General features: G+C 48.4%; 1 protein-coding gene across 2 annotated transcripts in view; it reads right to left on the reverse strand.

Annotated features, from left to right (window-relative positions):
- MYO5B (myosin VB) overlaps positions 1-23,038 on the reverse strand; it is a 317,583-nt gene that overhangs the window by 126,140 nt on the left and 168,405 nt on the right. For both annotated transcript variants that reach the window (XM_033087341.1, XM_033087342.1), the window contains exons 6-10: positions 19,834-19,977; positions 17,425-17,506; positions 11,839-11,946; positions 7,897-8,006; positions 2,171-2,436 (exon numbers count right to left, since the gene is read on the reverse strand). In XM_033087341.1, the coding sequence (XP_032943232.1) occupies positions 2,171-2,436; positions 7,897-8,006; positions 11,839-11,946; positions 17,425-17,506; positions 19,834-19,977 (710 nt within the window). The remainder of the gene's footprint in view (positions 1-2,170; positions 2,437-7,896; positions 8,007-11,838; positions 11,947-17,424; positions 17,507-19,833; positions 19,978-23,038) is intronic.

Here is a 23,038-nt window from a genome sequence, read left to right on the forward strand (position 1 = left end):
CAGCATGGGCCAGGGAGCTGTGTCCTACACAACTAGACTGAGAAACAACAGCTTGAACCGGAGTGGGGGGAGGTTGAAGAAAGGGGGGGAAATGATGTGACTAACCTAATAGGTCAGAAACAGTACCTCCCAGATTCAAGTCACCTGCTTTTCTGTGGTGAAGTGTTTGGTTTTAATTTCCTAGGAGTTCATTACATACCCTCTGACCAGAAAAGAGCGTCTCGGCCCATGCGAATTTATACAATGATTTCTTGGCAGACGAGAACTGCTGAGGAGCACGCACACGCATGTTCAGGGAATGTCTGTGAGTGCTTCCTCGGTAACAAATGGCCCAGGAACACAGCCAGCTTGGTAACTCTGAACCCACCTTGTACCCAACTTGCTGTCTTGAGCTCTGCCTTTCGGTGAACTTGGCACTGGCTCGAGCATACTGGAGGAGTAGTCACGCACCGCACTTCTCTCTCCAGGAGGAGAGTGCTTCACTTTTGAAATATGACTTCTTTATGACACAGTTTGAAAAGGTAAATTAGCTTCTGAGACAGAACGAGGATTTAAAAAGGAGAAAGAGAAAACAGCATAGCATGCCTGGAAGGAAGTGCAAAGGGTAGGAAAACTCCCAAGCGGGCTCTATGTGGCTGGCCCCATGCTGCTTGGCCCTGCAATGGGACTCTGCTCTCGCCAGAAAGCTGTCAGATGTTCTCGAAGGAACCCATGGCCACTCTAAGATGAGGAAGACGCACGCGTCAGGAGTTGGCACCAGAAACGGAAACCTAAGGACCCCCACCCATCCACAGACAAATCTACCTTTCAAACCACAGATAAGCCTTCCCCACAATCTATTTCTCCCCTTTGGACCGTAGAGAAGATAAATTCAATAATAAGAATTAAATGACAAATATAAGTACGAAATCCAAGCTTGCACGAGCCCAGATGCAGCAGCACCAAGAACCCAATTCATAGAGGCCCCTCGCCAATGAGCAAAGCCTTCCCCTGGGGATCCCTGGGAAGGGAAGAACCGGTCTATTTAAACTCGAGGTGTTGCTGAGACACTGTGCGATTATAATAGAACTGAAGCATGAGATTTTTATGTATCAGTGGCACTGAAGTCAAAATATTTCTACATGCTATTATCAACAGTGAGTCTGCATGTTAATCTTCCCAAATCGAAAACTCAGTCCAATTAGATTCTTGCCAGATAGACAAAGGAATTGGGTCATATGCTGCAGCCTGTTTTTCTGGGTCCCCTTTCAGAAGGTAACATTAAAGGTCAATTTTTTGGGAAACCTAATTACCTGAAAAGATTCACAGCAGAGGAAAGAATAAACCAGAATTAGTTACTGACAGCTGGGCAGAGAGTTAGTTCTACGCTCTGTCCAGAGCAATTCCAAATGGGCAGTGGGGTGCCCCGTCACTCAGCTAAAACCCTGAAGCTGCCTTCTCCAGCTTCTCCACTGTTTACTCCATCACCTAGGAGGTTTCCTTTCACACTTTGCTTTTTCCTACTGTCTTGACTGCGCTTCTATTCCCAAGGGTGCCTTCCATATGCTACTCCCGCCTTTTAAAAGATCCAATTCAAGCCTCACCTCCCACATAAGGCTTTCTCTGAACTATGCCAACAAGCATGCCTTCTCCTGCCTTGAAACCTGTACACCCCTAAGTGTCCGAACCCTCCTACTGACCCTGCTACAATTCCTTCTATTGCCTCTTGTATCACGTAGCCCCTGTGCGTGACTTAACTCTTTGGCCTATTCCGGAGGCCTTTGTGATGCCAGTTTCCTTCTTTCGCCACCTCCACAGCATGTGACATGGTTTGATTTGAAAACCAATGATGAACAAGGGCACTAGAGATGGCACGAGGACAGCCCATCTTAGCACAGCAAGTGGCCACTCCGAGAGGGGCGTCCCCTTAGCTACGGCCTCAATGGAAGATGCGTCCCAGCTCATCAGCCCATGGAGCAGTTGTTCCCTCTCAGCATCATCACTGGTCTTACAACTCTGCACTGCGGGCCCCAATTTCTATCGCCCCACATGTCACACGCCCCTGGTGGAGAACAGCTAAGGAGGTCTGCAAGGCCCTTGCTGGCTCCTAACTTGCTGGCAGGTAGACACTGCCTGCGAATCCCCAGGTGGGGTGGAAGGCAGGAGGGGGGGCGCAGGCCCAGCTACCCACCCATAGATGTCCAGGACCCCAATGAAGGAGTGTTGCTTCAGCGAGGTGTGCAGGGCCTTGTTCACGTGCTCCACGATCCAGCCGAACAGCTGGGCGTAGATGTGCTTGGCCAGGGCGTTGCGCGCGTTGACCACCTGCTGGAGGGACATCGTCTTGACGTAGGTCTCTGCGGTGGTGACCAGTTTGCGATGGCACAGCCAGTGCTCCATCTGACTGTGCTCTACCCCTAGCAGTCGGCAGAAGTTGCTCAGGTGTTCATCCTGCGGCTGGAAGAGACGTGGGGGAGAGGGCTCAGGAGGGGCGAGGAGGACGAACCCACCACCACGCCCGCTCTCCTCCTGCCTGGGGAGAGAATGAGCCCCCGTCAAGGCCACCCCCGGCACCCCGGAACCCCATTTCATCCCTAGGCGCTGCCCCAGAAGTCTCACTATCACACCACTAAGTGGAAATGACAATTAGGCCCAAAGAGTTGCTCCAACTGATCATTACACCTGCTAATGACTAAATTCTCAGGGCTTCAAAAAACAAGAACTCACTCTACTTTTCCTGTGCCCTCTTCCTTCGCCTGCTGGGTGCAGAGTAACTGGTAGGGCAGGGTCCCCCAAGTGGAAGGAGCAGAATGAGAACTGGTAGCATAGGAATGGGCTCACCACGAAGCGGAAGGAGCCGCAGGGCAGCAGTCAGTACAAGTCCACTTTCCACCTGCAGAGTTCCATGCAGGGCCTACCCCACAGCCCAGAAAGAAGTCCTCGCTTACAAGCGAGCCTTTGGCGAGCCCCCAGTCTACCAGCTGTGTGCTGGGCAATGGGTGGGCCCGGAGCTGAACCCTAGAGGACAGCGTCCCTTCCCCCACTGGCACAACACCGTCCTGAGCGTCCAAGCACACTTTCTTTCATCTTGGCCTCAGTGATACTACATTAACATGCAATTAAACTCTATAGTCTTAAAGCACTTGATGCTTCAGGGGAAAACGTGAATCAAAGTGGAAAGCTAGGGCAAATGGCAAAAATATGCAACAAATTTTGACCTGAGAAGATCACGTGGGAATGTGGTAGGTGATAACACCACACGTTTAGAGCTGGGGTGAGGAACTGGGAATTCCTGCAGGATTCCCTTCTCCACAGGTGAGAAGCCGCGTCCCAGGGAAGTGCAAAGTCTCACCCAGGTGTTCAGGGCCCTCCACCCATGAGCCCAGCTGCCTCTCCAGCTGCATTTCATCTTGACCGTCATTTACCCCCAGTGCCCATCATACCAACCTGGCGTTGGACTCACTGATAAGACAAATCCCTGTGGGTGATTTGGGTATGTCACCCAACCGTGTATGTGCCTTGGATGACCCTTGCTGCCCACTCAGGGCACGCCACTGGCTCCTCTCGCCCATTGTTCACCCCTCAGCTAAACCTGCCAGGAAAGCTGACACCCCAACCATGAGCCTGCGGATTGCTTATTAACTCGGAGGCTGAACGGGGTCCTTCGGAGCACGATATGCTGCCTCCTAACGGCCCTCGACGGCGTGTGGCGCTCGTTTTCTGATGAGGCTGCCTAGTAGGATTTAAATAAGGGTTTGTTCAATGAAAAGGGCTCAAATGTACCGCTTCTGCTTACCACCACATCCCCAGGCCATTGTTTTCTCCTACAGGTATTTAAAATCTACCCCAAACAAACAGAATGACAAAAGAACAGTGCCAGAACAGGAAAGAACCTCTTCAAGGCCAGTGTTACGATGCCAAAATATGGTTTGTGAAACAATAGTTAGAAAGAACATTAATCGCCTTTACTTAACAAGAGGGGAGGGGAGGGTGACATCAGATTAAACACAACTGAACCGGTCCCCCTGCAAGCATCAGGGGATAAGATATTTTACGGAGCTTTTCTGGAACCTTCTTTACCAAAGAACCCTTATCTTCCTAAGAAATTGGTTAAGGTTCTCAGGGTTAAGGTTCCCCCAGGAAACTACCTTGGGAACTATCATTCTAACCCAATCCCCCTCATTTTCCAGATGAAGAAAATGGGGTGAAGTGAATGAAGCTCCCCAACTGTGGCCCAGAGCTCCCAGCCCAGCCCAGGAGGAGAATCAGCTTGGGCTGGGTGAGGCCCCAGTCTTTTCCCTCACTCAGCAGGTGGCGTTGCCATGGCCACTTCTCCTGGACAACAGCCTTTCCCCCTGCAGCTACCCCCACCTGCACGCCCCCTTCCCCAACAGAAAACCTCACATGATGAAGTGAAGTGACTGGGGACTGCTTGGCCACCGACAGGTTCTGAGTGGGCAAGTGTCCACCTTGTTCATCTATTTCCAAGACATTCGGAATCGCTAGGCAGAGCTCTGCAGCTGGATTCCCTGACATGTAAACGGCCTGCTAGCAGAAAACATGACTGCCCAAGCCTGCCCACTGGCTCCCTCCCCTCCCTGGCACCTCCCAGGTGAACAAACACGGTAGAGAAAGGACCACAAGATCTGGAAGTATTTGATCTCCACCCCAGGACGGGTTCCCATCCACTGCAGTGGGTTGTGGCTCACCCTCTATTAACCCTCTTCTGAGAGTTGATTAAAGGTGCTAACTGAAACTGATTTAACATCATGCAATTACACTTAAGCTTAATTAAATGATGCTAAATCCATTAAAAAATAGCCAGCATCATACGTAGCAGATGAGGTTTGTGGGCCCATGCTGCCAAATTCAGGAAACAAATTGCCTCTGGCATCCAAGTAACTGCATGCTGTTGCATCTCCAGGGCAACCCTGGCAGTCACGGGACACATTTTCATGCCTTAATTAAAAATAAAAACTAGTGAGCAGAAGGCACGCTGCGTATGGATAGACGGCATTTCCAGTAGGAGGCTCACTCTAGGTGCCTGAGAAATAAACCAAAATGTATTTGAGGCCATTCAGTGAAGCATTTCTCGAGCACACACGGGGTGCCTGGCGCCATGCTAGGCACTGGTGGGAACAACAGGCCAGGGGAGGACAGACTCCGTTCGAGGGGCTGACAGTGCAGGAGAAGCAGCAAGGCTGGCAGTGGTGTAGGAGGACGGATTTGGGTTTGGCTGGGTCTGGATGTGGCTTTGCCATTAACTGTCACTGTGACCTTAGAGAAGGCGGTTCTTCTCTCTGAGCCCTCGTTTTTCCAACCCCGAGACGTGAGAAGGATGCTCCTGAGGTCCCCTCTGGTTCTAACTGAACGATAATTGTCAAGAACTCAATCATGGGAGTCCTGTGCTAAGGTAGTACCATCACCCCCACTCTGCAAATGAGGAGAGACACCTAGAAAGGTTAAGTAACTACAAGTGGTAGAACAAGAACTTGAACCCTGGCAGTCCTGACTCAGAGTCCTCACTCTCAATTAGTTCTCTACACAGCCTCTCGCTGGAGAACAGTGTATGACTAGCCTAGGCCACATACCTGTCCTCAAAAACCTCTGCCTTCTTGTTATCTGTAAGAGAAAGGGCCCGCTGTGCCATGTGGTACCCAAACCTCTGTCCGTCAGGTGTCCTCCTTTCACCACCACCTGTGTCCGTCCCCCATCTGCTCTTCCCCAAGTGTTCCCCAATATTCCCACCTTCATACAGTCCTTACACTAATGCTCGCTGGGTGCCAATGTGTGTCCGGGCTGGAATAGTGAGCACAACAGACACGATCCTCTAGTTTAGTGAGCGAAACAGGTAGTGATGAAATCATACCAATGCCCACTCACTTTCCTTCTCACCTGAGGGGTCAGAGGCTGGGTGGGAAAGATCAGCTGAAAGGTCGGAGAGATATTTCACTTATAACCGTGAGCCCTGGCTTTTCAAAGAGGCCCTGGCCCACCCCAACCACAGGTGCCCTGGTTCTCATGCCCCACTGTTACCCTCACAATGTTCTCGGACATGCTCATCCATTCTACTCTCATTTGCATCCCCCTGCACCTAGAAAGCCTCAATCATCCATCCATCTACTTGGGTGCCCCCCAAGACCTGGGCATTGTGCTGGGTTCTGGTGACACGATAATGAGCAAAACAGTCCCTGCCCTCATAGACTTCCGAGTTCCATGAGGGAAACAGACGTCTCCCATGAGGGAGACAGCAAATCACACAATAAATGTACAATTGCAACCATGTGACATGCCATGGAGCAGAGGTACGGATACTGTAAGAAACCATGATGGGGTGTATGACCAGGATGTGACCCAGAGGAGAAGGTGACTGGGGAAAGGGTGGGGTGGGGCCAAGACAACATTTGTCATCTTTCCTGCATCTTACCAGCCTAAACCAGTTTTTCAATACAAATGTTCTTAATCTCACCTGTCCCTGCCACCCGGCAGAGGACAGTTGCCCTAAGGAAGCATGGGGTATTTGCCCTACGGAAAATGGTGGGGGTGGGGGAGTAACAGACCTTCTATGCCGTTCTCATGAAGGAAAATACATCAGGGGCAAGACTTCACTAGCCCTAAAGACGCAGCCTGGGGGACTGTTTGTCCTGCACTGGAGGCCCATCCACCACCACGCCAAGACACAGGTCCTCCTCTGGACACAGCGTCATCACTGCCAACCTCACCGTCCCGCCCCACCCCCCAACGTCCAGGGGCACCTAACACTGTCCAGCTCCAACATTCTCTCCTTTCACACTCATGAGGCTGCAGACTCCATGCTGAGGATGGTGGCAGCCCTGAATGGCCCTGGGGCACCTCCCAAACCTAAGACCATTTCTCTTTCAGGGAAAAATGTATGGAGCGGGGATGAGGGGAGGGTGACGAGCTCTGCCGGATGCCGGCTGCAGTCCACGTCTTCCCCGCCCTAAAGGCAGGGCCAGTTTGAACTTATGGTAACCCCTAACCTCAGACAAACAGTAGGAGGAGAATAAATGTTTGCTCAATTGAAAAAGCCATGGAACTGTGCCCATGTTCATATTCTGAAGTATAGTTTGCTGTCTTTTCCTAATATTGGTTATTTAAATTCTAAGGCCTTTGGAGTGAGACTCGTGCTTTGCACCTCCCAGGACTTAGCAGTAAGTGGGCAAAAAGAGGTCTACAATGAACCACTGCAGATTCACTTAGTCGTAGTCCGAATACCAGTTTTACCTTGCCCAGCACCACGAAATACCAGAGGGTCACAACAGTGTCTGCCTATATCACTGCACTGTTACCTACCCCACCATCCACCCACGTCGACATTTTTCATCTCCCACGTATCAGGTACTACTTTGGGTACCAGAAAAATAACAATCATTATGAGCACTGATGGAGCACTTTACAGTTTGCACCACTTTCAGATAGACGTCTCACTTAAAATTCTGCTTCGCACTGTCAAAATCTTGCCAAGTGTCGTCAGCTACCTGGTCTACCCAGTTGGACTGTAAGCTCCTCTGAGACAGTCCCAAGTAATGCTGTACAACACTCCTTTGTGTCCCTCCAGGATGATGCTCAGGGAGGAGCTCAGAATGGACTTGTGGGTGGATAACGCTTTGTAGGATTCCATGGATCTCGGGGTACTCGGGAAATCAAACCATCAAATCTAATTTATTGACTACCCACTGAATTCCCTGCCCTCAGTGATAGAAATCTGATGGCAGCTAATTTGAAAAAGGATTTGTTCTTCTAAAAAATGATCAGCAAGGAAACAGAAACCATTTCTGGTAAGAACAAATAACCTATGAGAGTCCTCTAAATGTAAAGACGCATTTCAGTTGTATAAAACTGTAAGAAAGGAGTGAATTGTGTACGTTTTATCTCCGGTGCTGGGGTGCAACTTACTGATATACTACAGGAATCACCATCGCGCTCAGCCTGAATCTCCACATTTCCAAGGTGCAGGATAGAAGCAATTATCTTAAAAATGCTTATCTGATGGGAGTCTCTCACTCCTGGGAATAAAAAAAAAAAGAGAACGAGTGACACTCCATATCCATGGTAGGATAGAAAGGACATTTTACCTTTTTTAAAGAACTTAAAAAAAAATAAGGTTTGATTTTCTGCAATGGCTTCTGCGATGAGCCGACTCCTCAGCAGGTAATTACCACTCACAGTAACAGCTCAGAGGGCAAAGGGGCTCCTGGACTCAAAGGCAAACGTGCTCACTCTTACTGTTCCGATCAAACCAGATGGGTCACGCTACCCTTTTCACTTCTCCAGGCAGCAATCATGCAGACTCATTTTGGACTTCATTTCAACCCAACACTTTATGGATGTTTTTATGAGTTTAATAAGAACGGTCATTTATCAGCAGTTAGTTTTCTCCCAACACAATATCCTGCAAACATCTGTGACACACATCCAGCGTGCCAACGAGGGAAGGAAGAGAAACTTCTCCTGGGAGTGCTGTGACAGGGCTCCTGGCCATTCCCCGATGGGGGCTGTGCTTCATCACGCTATCCGCTCCTTCATCGTTACAGACATCGTTACAGACACCAACCCCGGAACCAATGTGGCAGCAAATCCCTATTATCGAATTTACTTACGCAGTTATGTTATCAAAGATACGGCTAATCTCTTGCAGTTTATACTTAGCTTTAAGGCATTACCATTCCTTTTTAAATTACAAAATATTTCAGACATATAAAAAAATGTTACAGAATAATATAATGAACACCAGTCAACCTATCACTCAGTTTAGGAAATAATACAATTGTTCCCCCATTATTCCTCCATGGCTGTAGGTATTTAATTTTAAGGCAATACTTTACTCAGGCTAAAAAATCAGGCAGCGACACCAATATAAATGGGAATAAAAATGTGTCATGCTAGGATTAACAACATTCTTCAGATAATCCACAAAGTGGACGACCCAAGCATGAACTAGAAAAATTAACGGTAGACTTTAACAATGTTTGATGACCACTACCATGTCAGCTTCACAGAGACAGTGATCTGCTTTTTAATTTTTAATTACATATTTTCAAAATATACAAAAAATATAATGAATCCCTCCCTGTTCTTGTTTCATCATTAGATATCCAATGCCTGGCATACAGTAGGTGCTCAGAAACATGAGTGACAGAACAACGGAATTGATGACCATTCCACAGACTGCAAGTACTTGTAGATGTCTACAGAAAGGTTCGTGTTATTCAAATATCTGCTTTCATTTAATCTAATAAGAAAAGAAAAAAAAACAGCCAGAGGCCAAAGAATTCAGGCGTACGTCTTGATTCAGTGTGGCTGAACAAGACTGGAAAAAAGAAGCCAGATTAAAGCCAGAGGCTGAAACCCAGGAGAAGACGGGAGGCCTGATGGTTGTATGCCGAGGGTCAGGAGGGAAGTACCGAGCTGTCGATCAGAGCTGAGACTGTCCAGCTCTCAAGTAGGTTCCATTAGAAGCACAACTCAGGAATTGGGGGCTGGGACCACCATAGGACAAGAGGGATGTGTCACTTCTCTCTCTTTCACTTATTCTTAAGAACCAATGCTCTGTGGATTTCCAAACTACCCTGTCATGAGAGGAGCTTAAATAGTAGATATTAAATCCTAACAAGAGTTAAGATTCCTGCACAATCCTGACCAGAAAGTCTCTTCTTAATACGAGATTCTGTGAATAAGCAGTACCTCACTATGGGAAGCAAAAACCAAAACAAACAATAAAACAAAAATCGGACGGGTTGGCAACCTGAGAGTATGGCCCACAATCCACAGCCTGTTTTTGTAATTCCAGTTTTATTAGAACACTGTCACATCCCCTCTTTTATATTTTGTCTACTTTCGCATTACAATGGCAAAGCTGCTACAGAAAACGTGTGGCTCACAAAGCCCAAAATATTTAATATTTTGTCCTTTAAGAAAAAGGTTGCCAACCTCTGAAGTCAAAAAATGGACACTTTTACTAAAGAGTAGGGAACGAAGGCTTACTAAAATAATTTTACAAACGCCATTTGCTTTGGGAATTCAAGTGCCCAGACTCCTTAGAGCCTTGGAGGGAATGACCTCTCCTTGGAGCGGCTCATGCCCACTGCGCACAGGGGCAGCTGCCAGAGGCCTCCTTTCTCTGACAAACTGGGCTGAATAATCTCCCGCTCAACATCCAGTCCCCCCCTCACCTGCTCTCCAACTCTGGAGAATAAAGCAGCTTCGTGATGCTGGAGAAGTGGGGGTACAGTTATCAATTCATTATCTCACTGCTTCCAATCCACCCTTCTTCGCCCTTCTTTGTGCTACTATAGGAGACCCTATAACCATTTCCCCTTTGCCCGCTGGTGGAATGTGATGCTTGGTTAACAGATGGACCTGTCGTGACTTTGCAGGGCAACAGCAACAAGATACTTCGTTCCTCCGTAGTTATTATTTATCTTGGAGCCCAGCAACCTCCCAGGTGAGCTCCAGCTGTGTCCTCAGGCCAGGGTCTCCCCATCAGCAGCCACTTCTAAGAAGTTCTGGCCCCACCACATCTTGGGGCAACTGTAGGCTGCTTGCAGAGATCAGTGCTGCCCACACCCTCTGCAGGTTTCTTCACCCTCAGCTGGCCTCCTGATCTTGGGGCAGCCATGTCCGTCTAGAATTGCTCAGAATCTCAGCCCAGCAGTGTGTGTGGGGGGGTGAAGGGGGCGGGTTCGTAGTCGACAGTTCCTTTATGGGCTGTTCTTCCTCACCCTAGTGATGGTGCTTTGGCAGCTGCTACTTCTGGACCCCTGAAGTCCTCTTACTCCCCCACTTCATTGTCAACTCATTCCCTGGTGCTCTAGTTAACAATTACTTATGTTCATTCTTCTTTGTTGGAATACCAGTGTGGCTTCTGGATCCTGACTCATTTTTCATGGGTACGGAAGACAAACCATGTCTATCCACCAGTTACCCAGAGAGGTGACGAGCACTCAGATTTCAGCACAGGAAGCCCTGGTTTTGGCCCTCCAGAGAGATTAGGGCTTGCCCTGGCTGGCCATGTTTCACTCAGACACTGGATAAAACTTCCCATATTCCCCCCAAAGAACCTAAGAAATGCTGCTCTGGGTTAGTTAAATGAGTCAGAAGCCAAACGTCTGTCTCTGTGAGGGAAGAAGTTGGGAACAGCACAAGGACCACCCTGGGCCACTTCATGGGTTTCAGGCTGGCTTCCTAAGCTTTGCTTTTTCTGGCTGCAGGTCCCAGGAATTGACCACTTCAATTTCCGAGTTAAGAAAGGCTTGCCTTCCATCTTACCACTAGAGAGAGTCCTCTCCTGCAAAAGTGGCAGGGGAGAAGAGGCCATTTCTCCAGCTCTTCTGACGTTGATGCCTCAGAAGGAGAGAGCTCTTGTTTTAAGGGCTCCACTGCTAAGCTCTATGTGGAAACAGCAATCACAGACACACTGCAGTATGACAGATCCGTCTGCCTTACCTCGGATCCCATGATCGGGATACATGGGTGCTTTAGTCCCAAAGGCATGAACTCACTGCTTCTGAACTCACATCCCAGCGCAAAGAGACATGGCTCTCCTTGGCTTCCCACCACTGGCTTCAATGGCCTGAAGGAGTGAAAAGGGCGACCCCACAGTGCCTGCGGGGGCAACTCTCAAATCCTTATGTTTTAGGAAAGGTCCACAAAGCTCCAGCCTTAAGCCCTGGCGCCCATGGCCTGGGAGGGAGTAGGAGAGGAGGACATTCACCAAGGACAAGCAGGCTTCCCCATGAGCAGGTGACGGTGGACAAGCCGAGTGGGACACGGCTACGCTTTCTTTCTTTCCGTGACATCGACCCTCCGGGTCTTTCCCTCCCTTCCCAAGCTCCTTACCGAGCAGTGTGAAGGCCTGGCGAGTCTTCTCAAAGTCGTCAGCATCGTCCACACCCTCGATGGCCGTGTCTCCCCCCTGGGACGCATAGAAGAAGTCTTCGGCGCAGGCTGTGGAGGCAAGAAGGGAGGCATCAGCCCCAGCTGACCTGCAGGTCACGACTCATGAGGATTTCTATTCTCTCAGCAAGCTACCCCAGACCCGCTTTTACTCCCAGCCGGGTGTGGACCCCTTAAAAAGTTATCTCTACTGACAATGGCAAACGGGAGAAAAGTGAATGACAAAAGACAAAATCACATTACACTGACAGAATGCATTGCTGTATTTGTGTAAAACTGTTATGTGGAAATCAGGGGAACACAAAAGATAAGTCATGGACAGTTCACTTTAGAGCAGAATTCCCTGCAGACTTGTTTCTAAAAAAGGATCTAACACACCCAAGTAAAACGTATTAACCTGCCCTAGAATCCCAGCTTCCATGATCTTTAATCATCTGGCAACTTCATTTGATACATGAAGGACGCTCATGTGCCCGAGGTGACAGGGAATTTGTTCATTTGTTTGTTTCATAAAGTTGAGGCACCCTTGAGGTATTTAGGTGCATGAACAAATGCAGGTTGAGACCCTCACGTGTTTGCTCCCATCCCCCAGCTTCATTCCTCTTCACTCAGGTCTCTGGGAACAGCCTGGGGACAGCTGGTGAGGAGGGGCCCAGGCTGTCTTAGCATTCAGAGCCAAGCTTAGCAGAGGGAGAACATGCAACAAGCCCTGCCTAGTATCCTGACTCCAGGCTGGGAAGTCAGCATTTAAGGCCACAAATGCACATAATCAAAATTACCCCCTCAAAATCGTTTACACTTTCCACAATACATAGTACCTTTGTGTGGTATAACCCCGTCCCGCACTTGATATTTCTAAGTGTATAAAACCTGATTTTTGACAAGATGTCAAAATGGGACCCTGGCTGGTTTTCGTCCTCCTCTGTAAAAGACCAGTGAAATTATGTTCTCTTGACCTGAGTGTGTGTGGCTGAACACACATCAGTTGAACATGCTTCGATGCAGTTTCATTGCAACTTCCAGTCCCCCTTCAACACCTTGATTTTCCAATGTGATCTCGTAGGAATTTCTTGCGTCTCTTTCCTTCCTCCATTCTGACTGCCATCACCCTGGGTCTGGCCTTCTGCGTCTGCTGTCTAGGCACTGCAGCAGAAGACTAAAACCAGTCTTCCTGTTTCTGCTCTTCTCCCTTCTAACTCCTGGTAACTCTGATCACACCGCTCCCCTATTTAAAGCCCTTTAGACACTCCTCCTCCTGCCCCCCACTGCCCTCAAGGCAAAGGTCCGATAACCTAAAAGAGTCTCCTGAACCTTTCTTGAAGTGGCCTCCTTCCGCCACTCCAGGCTCATTTCCCACGATGCATCCTATGCTCCAAGCCACGCTGAACTTCACCTGGCCGGTGAAGTCCACAAGGCCAGGCTCACGCAGGCTGGAAGTGGTATAACTCAGTCCCAAACCCCCATCCACACAACCTCAGCTCTGAGTACCAGGCAACACATCTGCCCACAGGACGGAACAGCTGAATGTCAGTCATATTTTATGGAGGCGGGCTTCCATACACAAACTCGGACGACGGAGGCACTTGAACTGGGAGAGGAAGGACTTCGGCGCTGGCCCTGAACTCACTCACGGGCACAGCACAAGGGAGTTTTTATGAAGGAAATCCCTTTAGGTCGTGGTGAAGGTGGCACGTTTAGTTCTTTCGTATCTAATCACCCTGAGAGCTCTGGCACAAAGTAACAGTGTCTGAGGCTTAATAAAAGCACCCATTCTTGTTTCCCTTTACACTCACCTTTCAAATCACCTCAGGTGATGACTTTTTACGGCGCCCACATGGGGAAGACTCTTTATTCCCACTTTTCCCCCAGGCAAACTGAGGAACGTAGGACTTTAAGGGTTGCCTAGGGCTACCCAGGGTTTGCCCAGGTGGGGAGCCCATTACTTGGATGACCTATTGAGGAGATGGCTGTTTATCTCCTATGACATCCCATGACTAGCTGTCAACACAGTCTAACTCATCAAAAGTATCACCTGAACACACCAGAAAGACAGTTACCTGTGATTCCAAAGATGGACACCAGACTTCCATAGTAGAGGGAAGGAAGCATTTTTAGCATCTATCAAAGACCCTTTGTTGTCGACAGCCAGAGCCCTACTGCCTGATGTCCTGAGTCAGACAGGTCACCCCACCTCCCCTGCTTCTAGTTTCCCAACTCAGGCCCAGCTTGGTAACTTCCTCTGGCTGAGGCTCGTCACTGCAGGGCCCACTGGGGTCGGTCACAGCGTTCTCTACTAAGTGATTTGAATCCAGTCGCAATGATCTCCTTTCCATCTGCTTTCAGGGTCACTATCACTTCTGTTAGCATCCCTCTCCACAGCCTCTTAATAAGACAGACATTCCCCCATCTGCAGAGTCTGTCTGGATCTCAGCTCTCCTTTCGGGCCCATGATGCTGTCACTGACCCAGCCCAGAACAACTTCTCTCGTCCTCCAGTGTGGGTCTCTCTTCACTTAGAATTTCTAAGGAGAAAAATACCACAAAAAATCTATTAACTGGCTCGACAGGCGGCCGTGCACTGGATCAGGCAGTGTAGTGTACCGACCACAGAGGGAGTAGGCATGAACTCAACGAGTAGAGGACAACCAAGGTCATGGCCAAGGCCTTGCATTTCACCCGGGGAGGCCATGCTCCAACCTGTGCAAGGCAGGAGACACTGCTCATAAAACTGTACCAATACACCATCTACTGAATGAGAAAGAACTTATTCCTTCCTACCTAAAGGCTGTATTTAAGGGACTATGGGCCCACCACACCTCTTTTTACCACCATTTAGTCTATGACATTATAACAAATTATTCATTGGACTGTTTTCTAAAATAAAATCTCATCCTGTGGTCAGTTTCATGCAACAGACCACCACCAACAGGGCAGAGGAAGGGGGTGGTGACCAAATGCAAGTCTGCTCCCCCGTTCTCAGACAAATGCACAAAACTCCTGCTGGGCCAAGAGGTCTTGGGAGACTTCTGTGCACGTGAACAGCACTGTTTTAGGTGAAAACGGGGAGGAGGGGAGGCAGTCTAAACACTCACTTGGAGCCACTGGCTAGTCCTTCAATTGCTTGACGTTTCTAGCCACTCGACCAGGACTGTCAGTGGAACCAAACGTCAAGCTTCAGTGCTCACAGCCTATCCACCCACAAGGCTGAAGACAGCCTCACGCCCGAGCACAAAAGCTTATCAAAGGCGCTTTGCTCCAAGATACTTTCGGAGAGCATGTGAAGGTAAAAAAAAAAAGGAGTGCAAGACATTGATCGAATTGGGTCGTTTCCAACTGCTTCAGCCAGGGGCCACAGGAGTCTGGAAAGGTACAGACATATACAATAAGAAAGAACCATTTTTTCACCTCAGTACATCCATGTGAATCCAAACAAAAAAAATGAAGAGGATTTCTTCCCTATTAGCATAAAGCCACATTTGGGACAAAGTAGTCCAAATGCAGCCAGAAGGACCTTGCCAATATTTGTTCATTTTCTATACAACTGACCTTAGAAAAAAACGTTTACCTGTAGGTTAGCCCTGGAAAGCCAGCTGTGTCCAAGTCCCCTCTCTGGGAAGGAAAGAGGAAGACAGCAGGGGCCCTTAACGTGACCTGCCCTCCTGGTCACGTGTGACCATAAGCCAACATGAGAGCCTCAAGGTGCCAGCACAGGGCAGTGCCCACCAAACAAGGCTAGTAACAGTCACTCCTTGTCCCCAAGGAGCTGATGATTTCACTTGCAAGCACTGAACAACTAGAATACAGTACACAGCCAGCATACCAGATGCCTTCCGGGGCTTCCTCCGTGGGTCCCCGAGCACCTGCCCCGCCTCCGCACTCAGCGTACCCTTATCACTCAGCACTGTGATTGACTGTAAGCTAAGTGAGGACAGGGCCCACAGCTGTTGTGTGCAGTGCTGCACCCCCAGGGCCTAACACTGCCGGCTCAGGGCTTGATAAATGAAGCAACCAAAGCTGCATTGCGTGGCACAGGCACCCAATGCTACAGGAATCCACAATCAAGTAAAGCAGCAAGTTAAGAGGGCCGACCGAGGTTTGAACCAGCTGATATTTTTACCAACTGAGAGCAGGCTGGAGCGGTCAGAGGTGCATCTGATGCTGGGCCCTGAGAGAGGGCCAGGATTTGGGTCCAGGACAGCAAAGCCTCAGAGGTTTATTTTTCTCACCGTTGCACAAAGACCAACCAACCTCCATCTGTCTAGACACCCAGCTCTTCACACTATCTGCTAGTATTAGACCTCCTCACAACTCCCCAAAATATAGACAATAGGCCAGGGGCAGGATGCTCGGCAAACACAGGATGCAGCATGGCCCCCAGGCTTGCCCTCATCACACACGTCTGTTAGGAGAGGGCTTTGAGGACTCAGCCACGGGAGTTAGTCAATATTGCATGACAAGGCCCCTGCGCACAGAAGGCGGGCGGCCCAGGATCCGAGGATTATCAAGAACTAAAGTCTGCTTACTCTCCTTTTGTTTTGTTTTTTAATGGGGAAATATTGGGGAACAGTATGTTTTTCAAGGGTGTCAAGTCGTTGTTTTTCAATCTAGTTGTGGGGGGGTACAGCTCACTGGCCCATGTGGGAAACGAACCGGAAACCTTGCTGTTAAAGAGCTCGCGCTCTAACCAACTGAGCCATCCGGCCGCCCCCTGCTCACTCTTCTTGCTTGGTCCTGGCTGGCAGTTCCACTGGTTCCAAGTAAACAATCCCAAGGCAAACTAAGCTCACTAAGGTCCCTCAGTAAACAGCATTAGCAGAAACCAAGGGGATTGGGACCCAATGAAAGGCTGTCATTTTATCTGATGGAAGCAATGAAGTGACAGCCCACTGGCTGCAGTCTGGTTGCTGCATTTCCCCCTCCGGTGCTCTGATGCAGGTGTGCCAAACACTTCCCGCCTGTGCAGGAAAAGTCAGAGAACTGTTGCCCGCTAACGCTCAGCAGGCCGGTTCCAAGCCCCTCTCTTACCTTCCCCGTGTGAGGCCCGGCTTTACCAATACGCCTCTCAAGCCATTCCCACTCTATCCCTGCTTTACTCTCTCACTCCCTTTTTCCCCCCCTTTGTCTCAGTCCTTAAAATCCGACTTAAAATGGGTTGGCCACAATTAAGCGATGTGCATTAGTTAAATCTAGATCCTCGAGGCCAGGACACATTTCTTATGTCAAAAGTGGAAACATTTTTCAAAAGAACAATGCTCAGAAATTTTTTTATGCTCTGCAAACACTGTTCCACTCCCTGCTGCTTCTCCTGCATATTTTCTGTGGTGAGCAGGCTGGTACAATTAACTGTTTTACTAACTGGGCAGCAAAGAGCAGAGAGGTCTAGGGGCCATGCCCACAGGAGAGGCCGAGCTGAGACAAGAAGCCACGACAGACCGCTTTGAACAGAAGCTCCTTTCTCCTCTCAGAGCCCCCAGAGGTACCACCTGCTGCAGCAGCCCACCCAGAGGACGGGCACGCACCGTTTACTTACTTAGTGCGAGCTCTTTAAATTCCGGAAGACTGGCAGCAGCACAGAGCTGGTAAAAGATGTGGTAATTCCTCTCGTCATCTGCCTGAAGGAGGGACAAAGTGATGCGGTTTTAGGGCAGTGACCCCCAAAACTGTCCCCTCACCCCTTCTAACCCCAGGGTGCTCGGGTGAGCGAGGTCAAGACTTTTCCTGACAGTTTCCTTTACACCTCTGCCCCCCTTCAATTCCCACCTCCAGATTTTCCATTCGCTATTATGAGGCCTTCTTACAACCTGAGTTTTTTTACCTCTTAAGTGAAAGGATGCATTTTCTTTTGCCTGTTATGAAGATCGTCATTGCTATTCCAAAAACGGTAGGTTCGTCAATCAACACACACTTATTCAGATAGCCGTGCTCATGTTGTACAGAAGGTAATTTCCCTGCTGTAGGTTCCCTTTCTCCGTGGGGAGGCTTGGAACTAAGTAAAAGCTACACCATTGCCCATCATGTCAGGCTGGGCAGTCAGGAAAGGTCCACGACTGAGACAGGATTTAGAGTGGACATTCAGGCTAGACATGCTAAGTTGGCAGTGGTGGGGGCAGTAGCTGGGGGGTGGAAGGGGGCAGCTTCGGGACTTCAGGAGGCTTGAGCAAAGACAGCAAGGAAAGGGAAAGCTCTAGGGGTGTCCAGGGGAGACACAGCCACAGCCGGCACACCTGACCCACACCCAGCACAGCAGGCTGTTTGCTTTGGTACAGTGAAATGAAGGATGTTTGGCTGTCAACCAAACCTGGGAGGGAAAAGCCTGGGCAGAAAAAGGGGAAAAAACAATAAAGCTGCTTAAAAACTTCATTAGGTATTTGCTAAGCATCAGCATGGAGACAGGCGCCACTGAGAAACCAACAGCTGAGGCTGTTAATATCCCCTCTGAAAGCAGCTGAAACGTCAAGGCCAAGGCCGGGAAGCCACCTGGCCCAGGTCAGGAGTATGCGGCTGTCTCCCACCAGGGCACGCACCAGCAATGCGGTTCAGCGATGCGTCATCAAAAGGGAGGAAACCGTTATCATGTCGTGAGATGCACTGACCACCTCTCAAGGCCAGGCTGGAGGAGGAAGAGGGTCAACGAGAGGCCAAAGGGTAATCGGGAAGGAGAGAACGGAAGGTGAGCACAGAGCAATGAAGAACTGAGTCAGGTGAGAAAGGGGACTCCATGTATTTGAAAAGGAAACTAGGGGGCTGAGTCGGGTTTTTTTCTTTCTTTTATAACCTACCAAATAAGAAGAGAGAAAGCTGAAACCCCTAGACATGGACTGACATTCCCCTGAGCATGACTGACAACCACGAGGAATGGGGCCATCTAAGTCTTCACTGCATGTTTGGTGTCTAGCACAGGCTGCCCATAATAGGCACTCAAAAGGTGTTTGTTGATTGGCCCTAAAAACAATACCTGTTGAAAAATAACAGTACTGGTCAATTATTTTTCAGGTATGATGCCTGTAGCACTTGAATAAATACTTATTGATGGAATTTCAGCTACAATTTATGTGTGTATATATATACACATATATATTCACAGGATGTGGAGTACAGCGTAAGGAGTAGAGTCAGTGGAACTGTAACAGCTGTATACGATGTCAGGGGGTAGTAGATTGGGGGAGGGGGTTATCACTATGTGAGGGATATAAATGTCTAACTAGTACATTGTTTTATATACCTGAAACTAAAAAAAAAAATCAAATGTAAATATATATATATATGTATATGTAAATGGGAAGTAAATATATGTAAAAATGCAGCCTCATTGGTAACTGTAAGATGCAAACTGAAACAAGAATGATATGCTATTAGTCACCTACCAAACTGAAACTATTAAAAAGAACCCTAAAAGAAGAAATGGATACTCTGATTAGACAATGATAGGACAATTTGGTACAACTCTTCTATAAAGCAGTTATATAAGAATGATTTGAAAATATGTAGACTTTGGCTCCAAAATTCTGTCCAAGAATTTATCCTAAAGAAAGAGCTATAGGGGAGGAGGAGGGTTATCACTGTGTGAGGGATATAAATGATAAATGCCTATTACATTGCTTTGTGCACCTGAAACTAATTAAAAAAAAAAAAAAGAAAGAAGAAGTGCCCAAGGATTTGTGACAAGGATATCCACTGCAGCATTTTATATGATAATGAAAACTCTGAAACAACCTAAATAGAAATTGGTTAAATCAAGGTATCTTTATTTTCCCCAAATAAAGATTAAAAATGATTTAAAAAAAAATTTATTGATGAAAGAAAGAAAACAAAAAGATAAGTATATCCAATTCCAGGCTCGAAAAATGAGTTGCTTTTTGGGCACGGGGAGTGGGTCAGAAAGCAAGTTGCATCCTCCGTGGGGAAAAAAACACAAAAAGGGCCAAGTCGCACCACTCACCTGGAAGACCACTCTAGATTTCTCCAACAGGTAGGTCCTCATGTTGGCCCCAATGATGTGGTACCTTTTGTCAAAGCCGATCTGAATATACTTTCCAAAACGGCTGCTGTTGTCATTGCGAGTGGTTTTAGCATTTCCGATGGCCTGTTCAGAACAAACAAGAGGTGTGCAAAACAAAGAAGGTTTTCTTAATTTCAGGATTGTATGATTGTGGCAGCAGCTCCATTTCCTCTGTCTTCCTTCCTTACAGAATCTCTCTGCCATTGGGACAATGGGTCGAACGAAAACAAAACTTCATTTTCCTGCCTCCTTCACTCCTAAGAATGGCCAGTGAGAGTAATAAGTGGATTGCTGAGCTCTTTTTTATTGTTTTTTAAGCACTTAGCCCAGGGCTAGGGATCAGGGTTTTCCTAAGTTGTTTTGAAAAATTTGGGTCTTGAGGACTTTATTGAAATGGCATCCTTGGCAGCATTTATTGAATACATACATATTGTGTTTGTCTAGTGATTGTTGGGCTCTTGAAAAGGGACTAACCAGCTGGAAGGTGCACCCCATTGTTCTTCCTCGCTTGTTCCTTTTTCCGGCTGGAATGCACATGTGATGGCTACAGCTACAGCAGTCATCTTGAGGCCATGAGGGAAAAGTCTACAGAATCAGAGACCGCTGCTCTGACACCCTTGAGCCACAAACCAAGGCCAGTACCCAATAGTTTGGAACTTTCTGTGAGAAAAATAAACCCTCCTGTGCTTAATCCACGTTGATCAGGTCTCCACGACTAGGCAGTCAAATCTCATTCCCAATTGATAAACGGTACTTTCTAGCAAGAGACCAAAGATCAACAACCACCACTTCCCACCTCATTACCAGGACAAATCAGGAAGCCATCATCCTCTTGGTACTATTTCCTATACTGCTGTTGGGGCACAGTTCAAAACACTCAACGATAATTTTAAAAAGGGAGTGGCTAAATGGCTCCTCTCATTAGGTGAATATTCACTTTCTATAAAACATCACATGGTTAATGACTTGGTAATGAATACATTAATATTTTAATCCCTTTCAAGTGGTTTACTTTTTAGGTGGTTAAAGCACTAGAAAACTATCCACTGTAAGTTTTCAGTTGTTGAGGAAACTTGAGGCACAAAGGGGTTGAAACAAAACCCAAAATCCCAATCCACCTCTCACCCCTTCCTTCCAGGCAAATCCACACCACAGAACTGTTAGTATCTCCTGACAACCCCAAACTACATAAGGCTCAGCTAGCATCTGTCACTGAAAGGCAAACAGACCAGTTGGAAGCCAATCACTACTGTTTAAAAAATCAAACAGTTGACCTATAACAAATACTCATGAAAATGTCCCCTGTTAAGTCTTGATAAAGAAAACTATCCCAATTCCAATTTTTGAGACAAGTGAGGCTTTGGGTCATGCGACCAGTTAGTCACAGAAACCTAAGCCCAGCTCTGTGGGAAGGAAGCTGTTTAGCCCAGGAGGGCCTGCCTCCCACAAACCCACTCACCCTCCGTGGATTCTGCTGTGACGCCCCTAATGTGCCACACACCCACCCACTGCCCTCGGTCCTCCTGCCACAGCCTAAGCTAAACCGTCTCCTTCCTGGACACTTCCACGGCCTGTCTCCATGGGCCTCCCTGCTCCACGCTTGTCTCCCATTGTTAATTCTTCACTTGACCACCAGGGTTTTCTCCGAAAACATGAACCCGATTACTACATTCCTTTGTGTAAAATGCTTCCATGGCTTCCATGGCCCTCTGAGATGAAGTTTCAAACCCTCGGCGCGGCTTATGAGGCCCTGCAGGATTAGACTCTGCCTTGCCTCTCGTCACTCTCGCCCTCGGTCTCCAGCCTTGAACAATCCCGAACTCCTTTTTCGTCTTCAAAAGCCCCGTGTTCTCCCTGCCCCCCCTCCCCCAAGTTTCTCAGGTGCCATTCCCTCCTCAGACCACACTCCTCTCATGGCTCTCTTCACCTGGCTGGCTCCTCCTCTGTCTCCCCCTTTCAGCTTCAATGTTGCTTCTACAGGAAGGCTCCTCCTGCCACATGCTCCCCCGGGCCTCTGCACGTCCCCTCGTATTTCCCTTAGTCCCTTATCCTCTATGAGCTGTCACCCTCTGCCTCCATGAGAGCAGGGACTGCACGTCTGCTTCAGCCCGGGATCTCCAGCACCTCTCCCAGGGAGCAGCACATGGCAGGCATTCGAAAATATTTGAGTGAATTGAAGAGGAAAAGAACTTGGATTTGTTTTCTTTCCTGTGAAATGAGAGTTCTGGCGCCCGTGCCCTCAGAGGTCACTTAGCACTCTATGGCCCTAAAATCTCCTACGGGGGTTGCAATGTGTGTTTCCCTTTGGGGATTAAGGTGCAGAAAGCATCCTGCACAGCACATACACAGTGTTTACCTTGCAGAGAAGTAGGGGTAAAGTATAACCTTGTTACGTTGGGTTGCTCTGAAGGGCATCTAAGAGCATGGCACATGCCCAAGGTCAGGACAAGGCACGAGTCTGGCCACGCGGAAATGACTCCCAAAGGATGATGACTAATCAGAGGCATTTATGTCATACGCTCCCTCCAATCAAGGGAGATCGGGATCACGCCCCCCAGCTCCTAATAAGCTCATCTCAGCGGAGGCCTCCATGCACCCACTTCTCCGCCACAGACAGATCTGAGCCTTCCATGCACCACATGACAAGCCATCACTACACTTCAGTAAGCTCGACCTGTGTGACAAACGGCAAGGTGGTGAGTTTCCCTAAAATGCTGGTAAACGTGATTGTTTTCCCAGGCCTCCATCGGGAGCCAGGTCCTGGGGCTCCTTTCAGCGTCCTTTCATCCTGAGAAGAAGCCCAGGAGGTAAGCGTTACAAAGTTTCATCCCGCTTATGGGAAAACTTAGGCCCAAAAGGTGAAGTATCAGGCCCAGGGTCACGTGGCTGGGAAGTGGCAACACCAAGATATTAACTCAGATATTGGGTCCAAAGTCTGTGTTCATCCCTCCTGCTTCACGGTCCTTCTCCAACTCTCCAAACCATTTACTTACTAGCCACTACCCTAACATGTGGCTAATGTCTCACGTCTCAAATAACCAGGTCAAATCAAAAGATAAAGACAAAGAGACATTGATCCTCAATTTTATCTTTTTAGGAAAAAGTGGGGAGGGAATAGCCTCTCAGAAGATGGCAGGGAACCAAC

Source organism: Rhinolophus ferrumequinum, chromosome 19, assembly GCF_004115265.2.
Source record: "Rhinolophus ferrumequinum isolate MPI-CBG mRhiFer1 chromosome 19, mRhiFer1_v1.p, whole genome shotgun sequence".
NCBI classification, from domain to species: Eukaryota; Metazoa; Chordata; class Mammalia; order Chiroptera; family Rhinolophidae; genus Rhinolophus; species Rhinolophus ferrumequinum.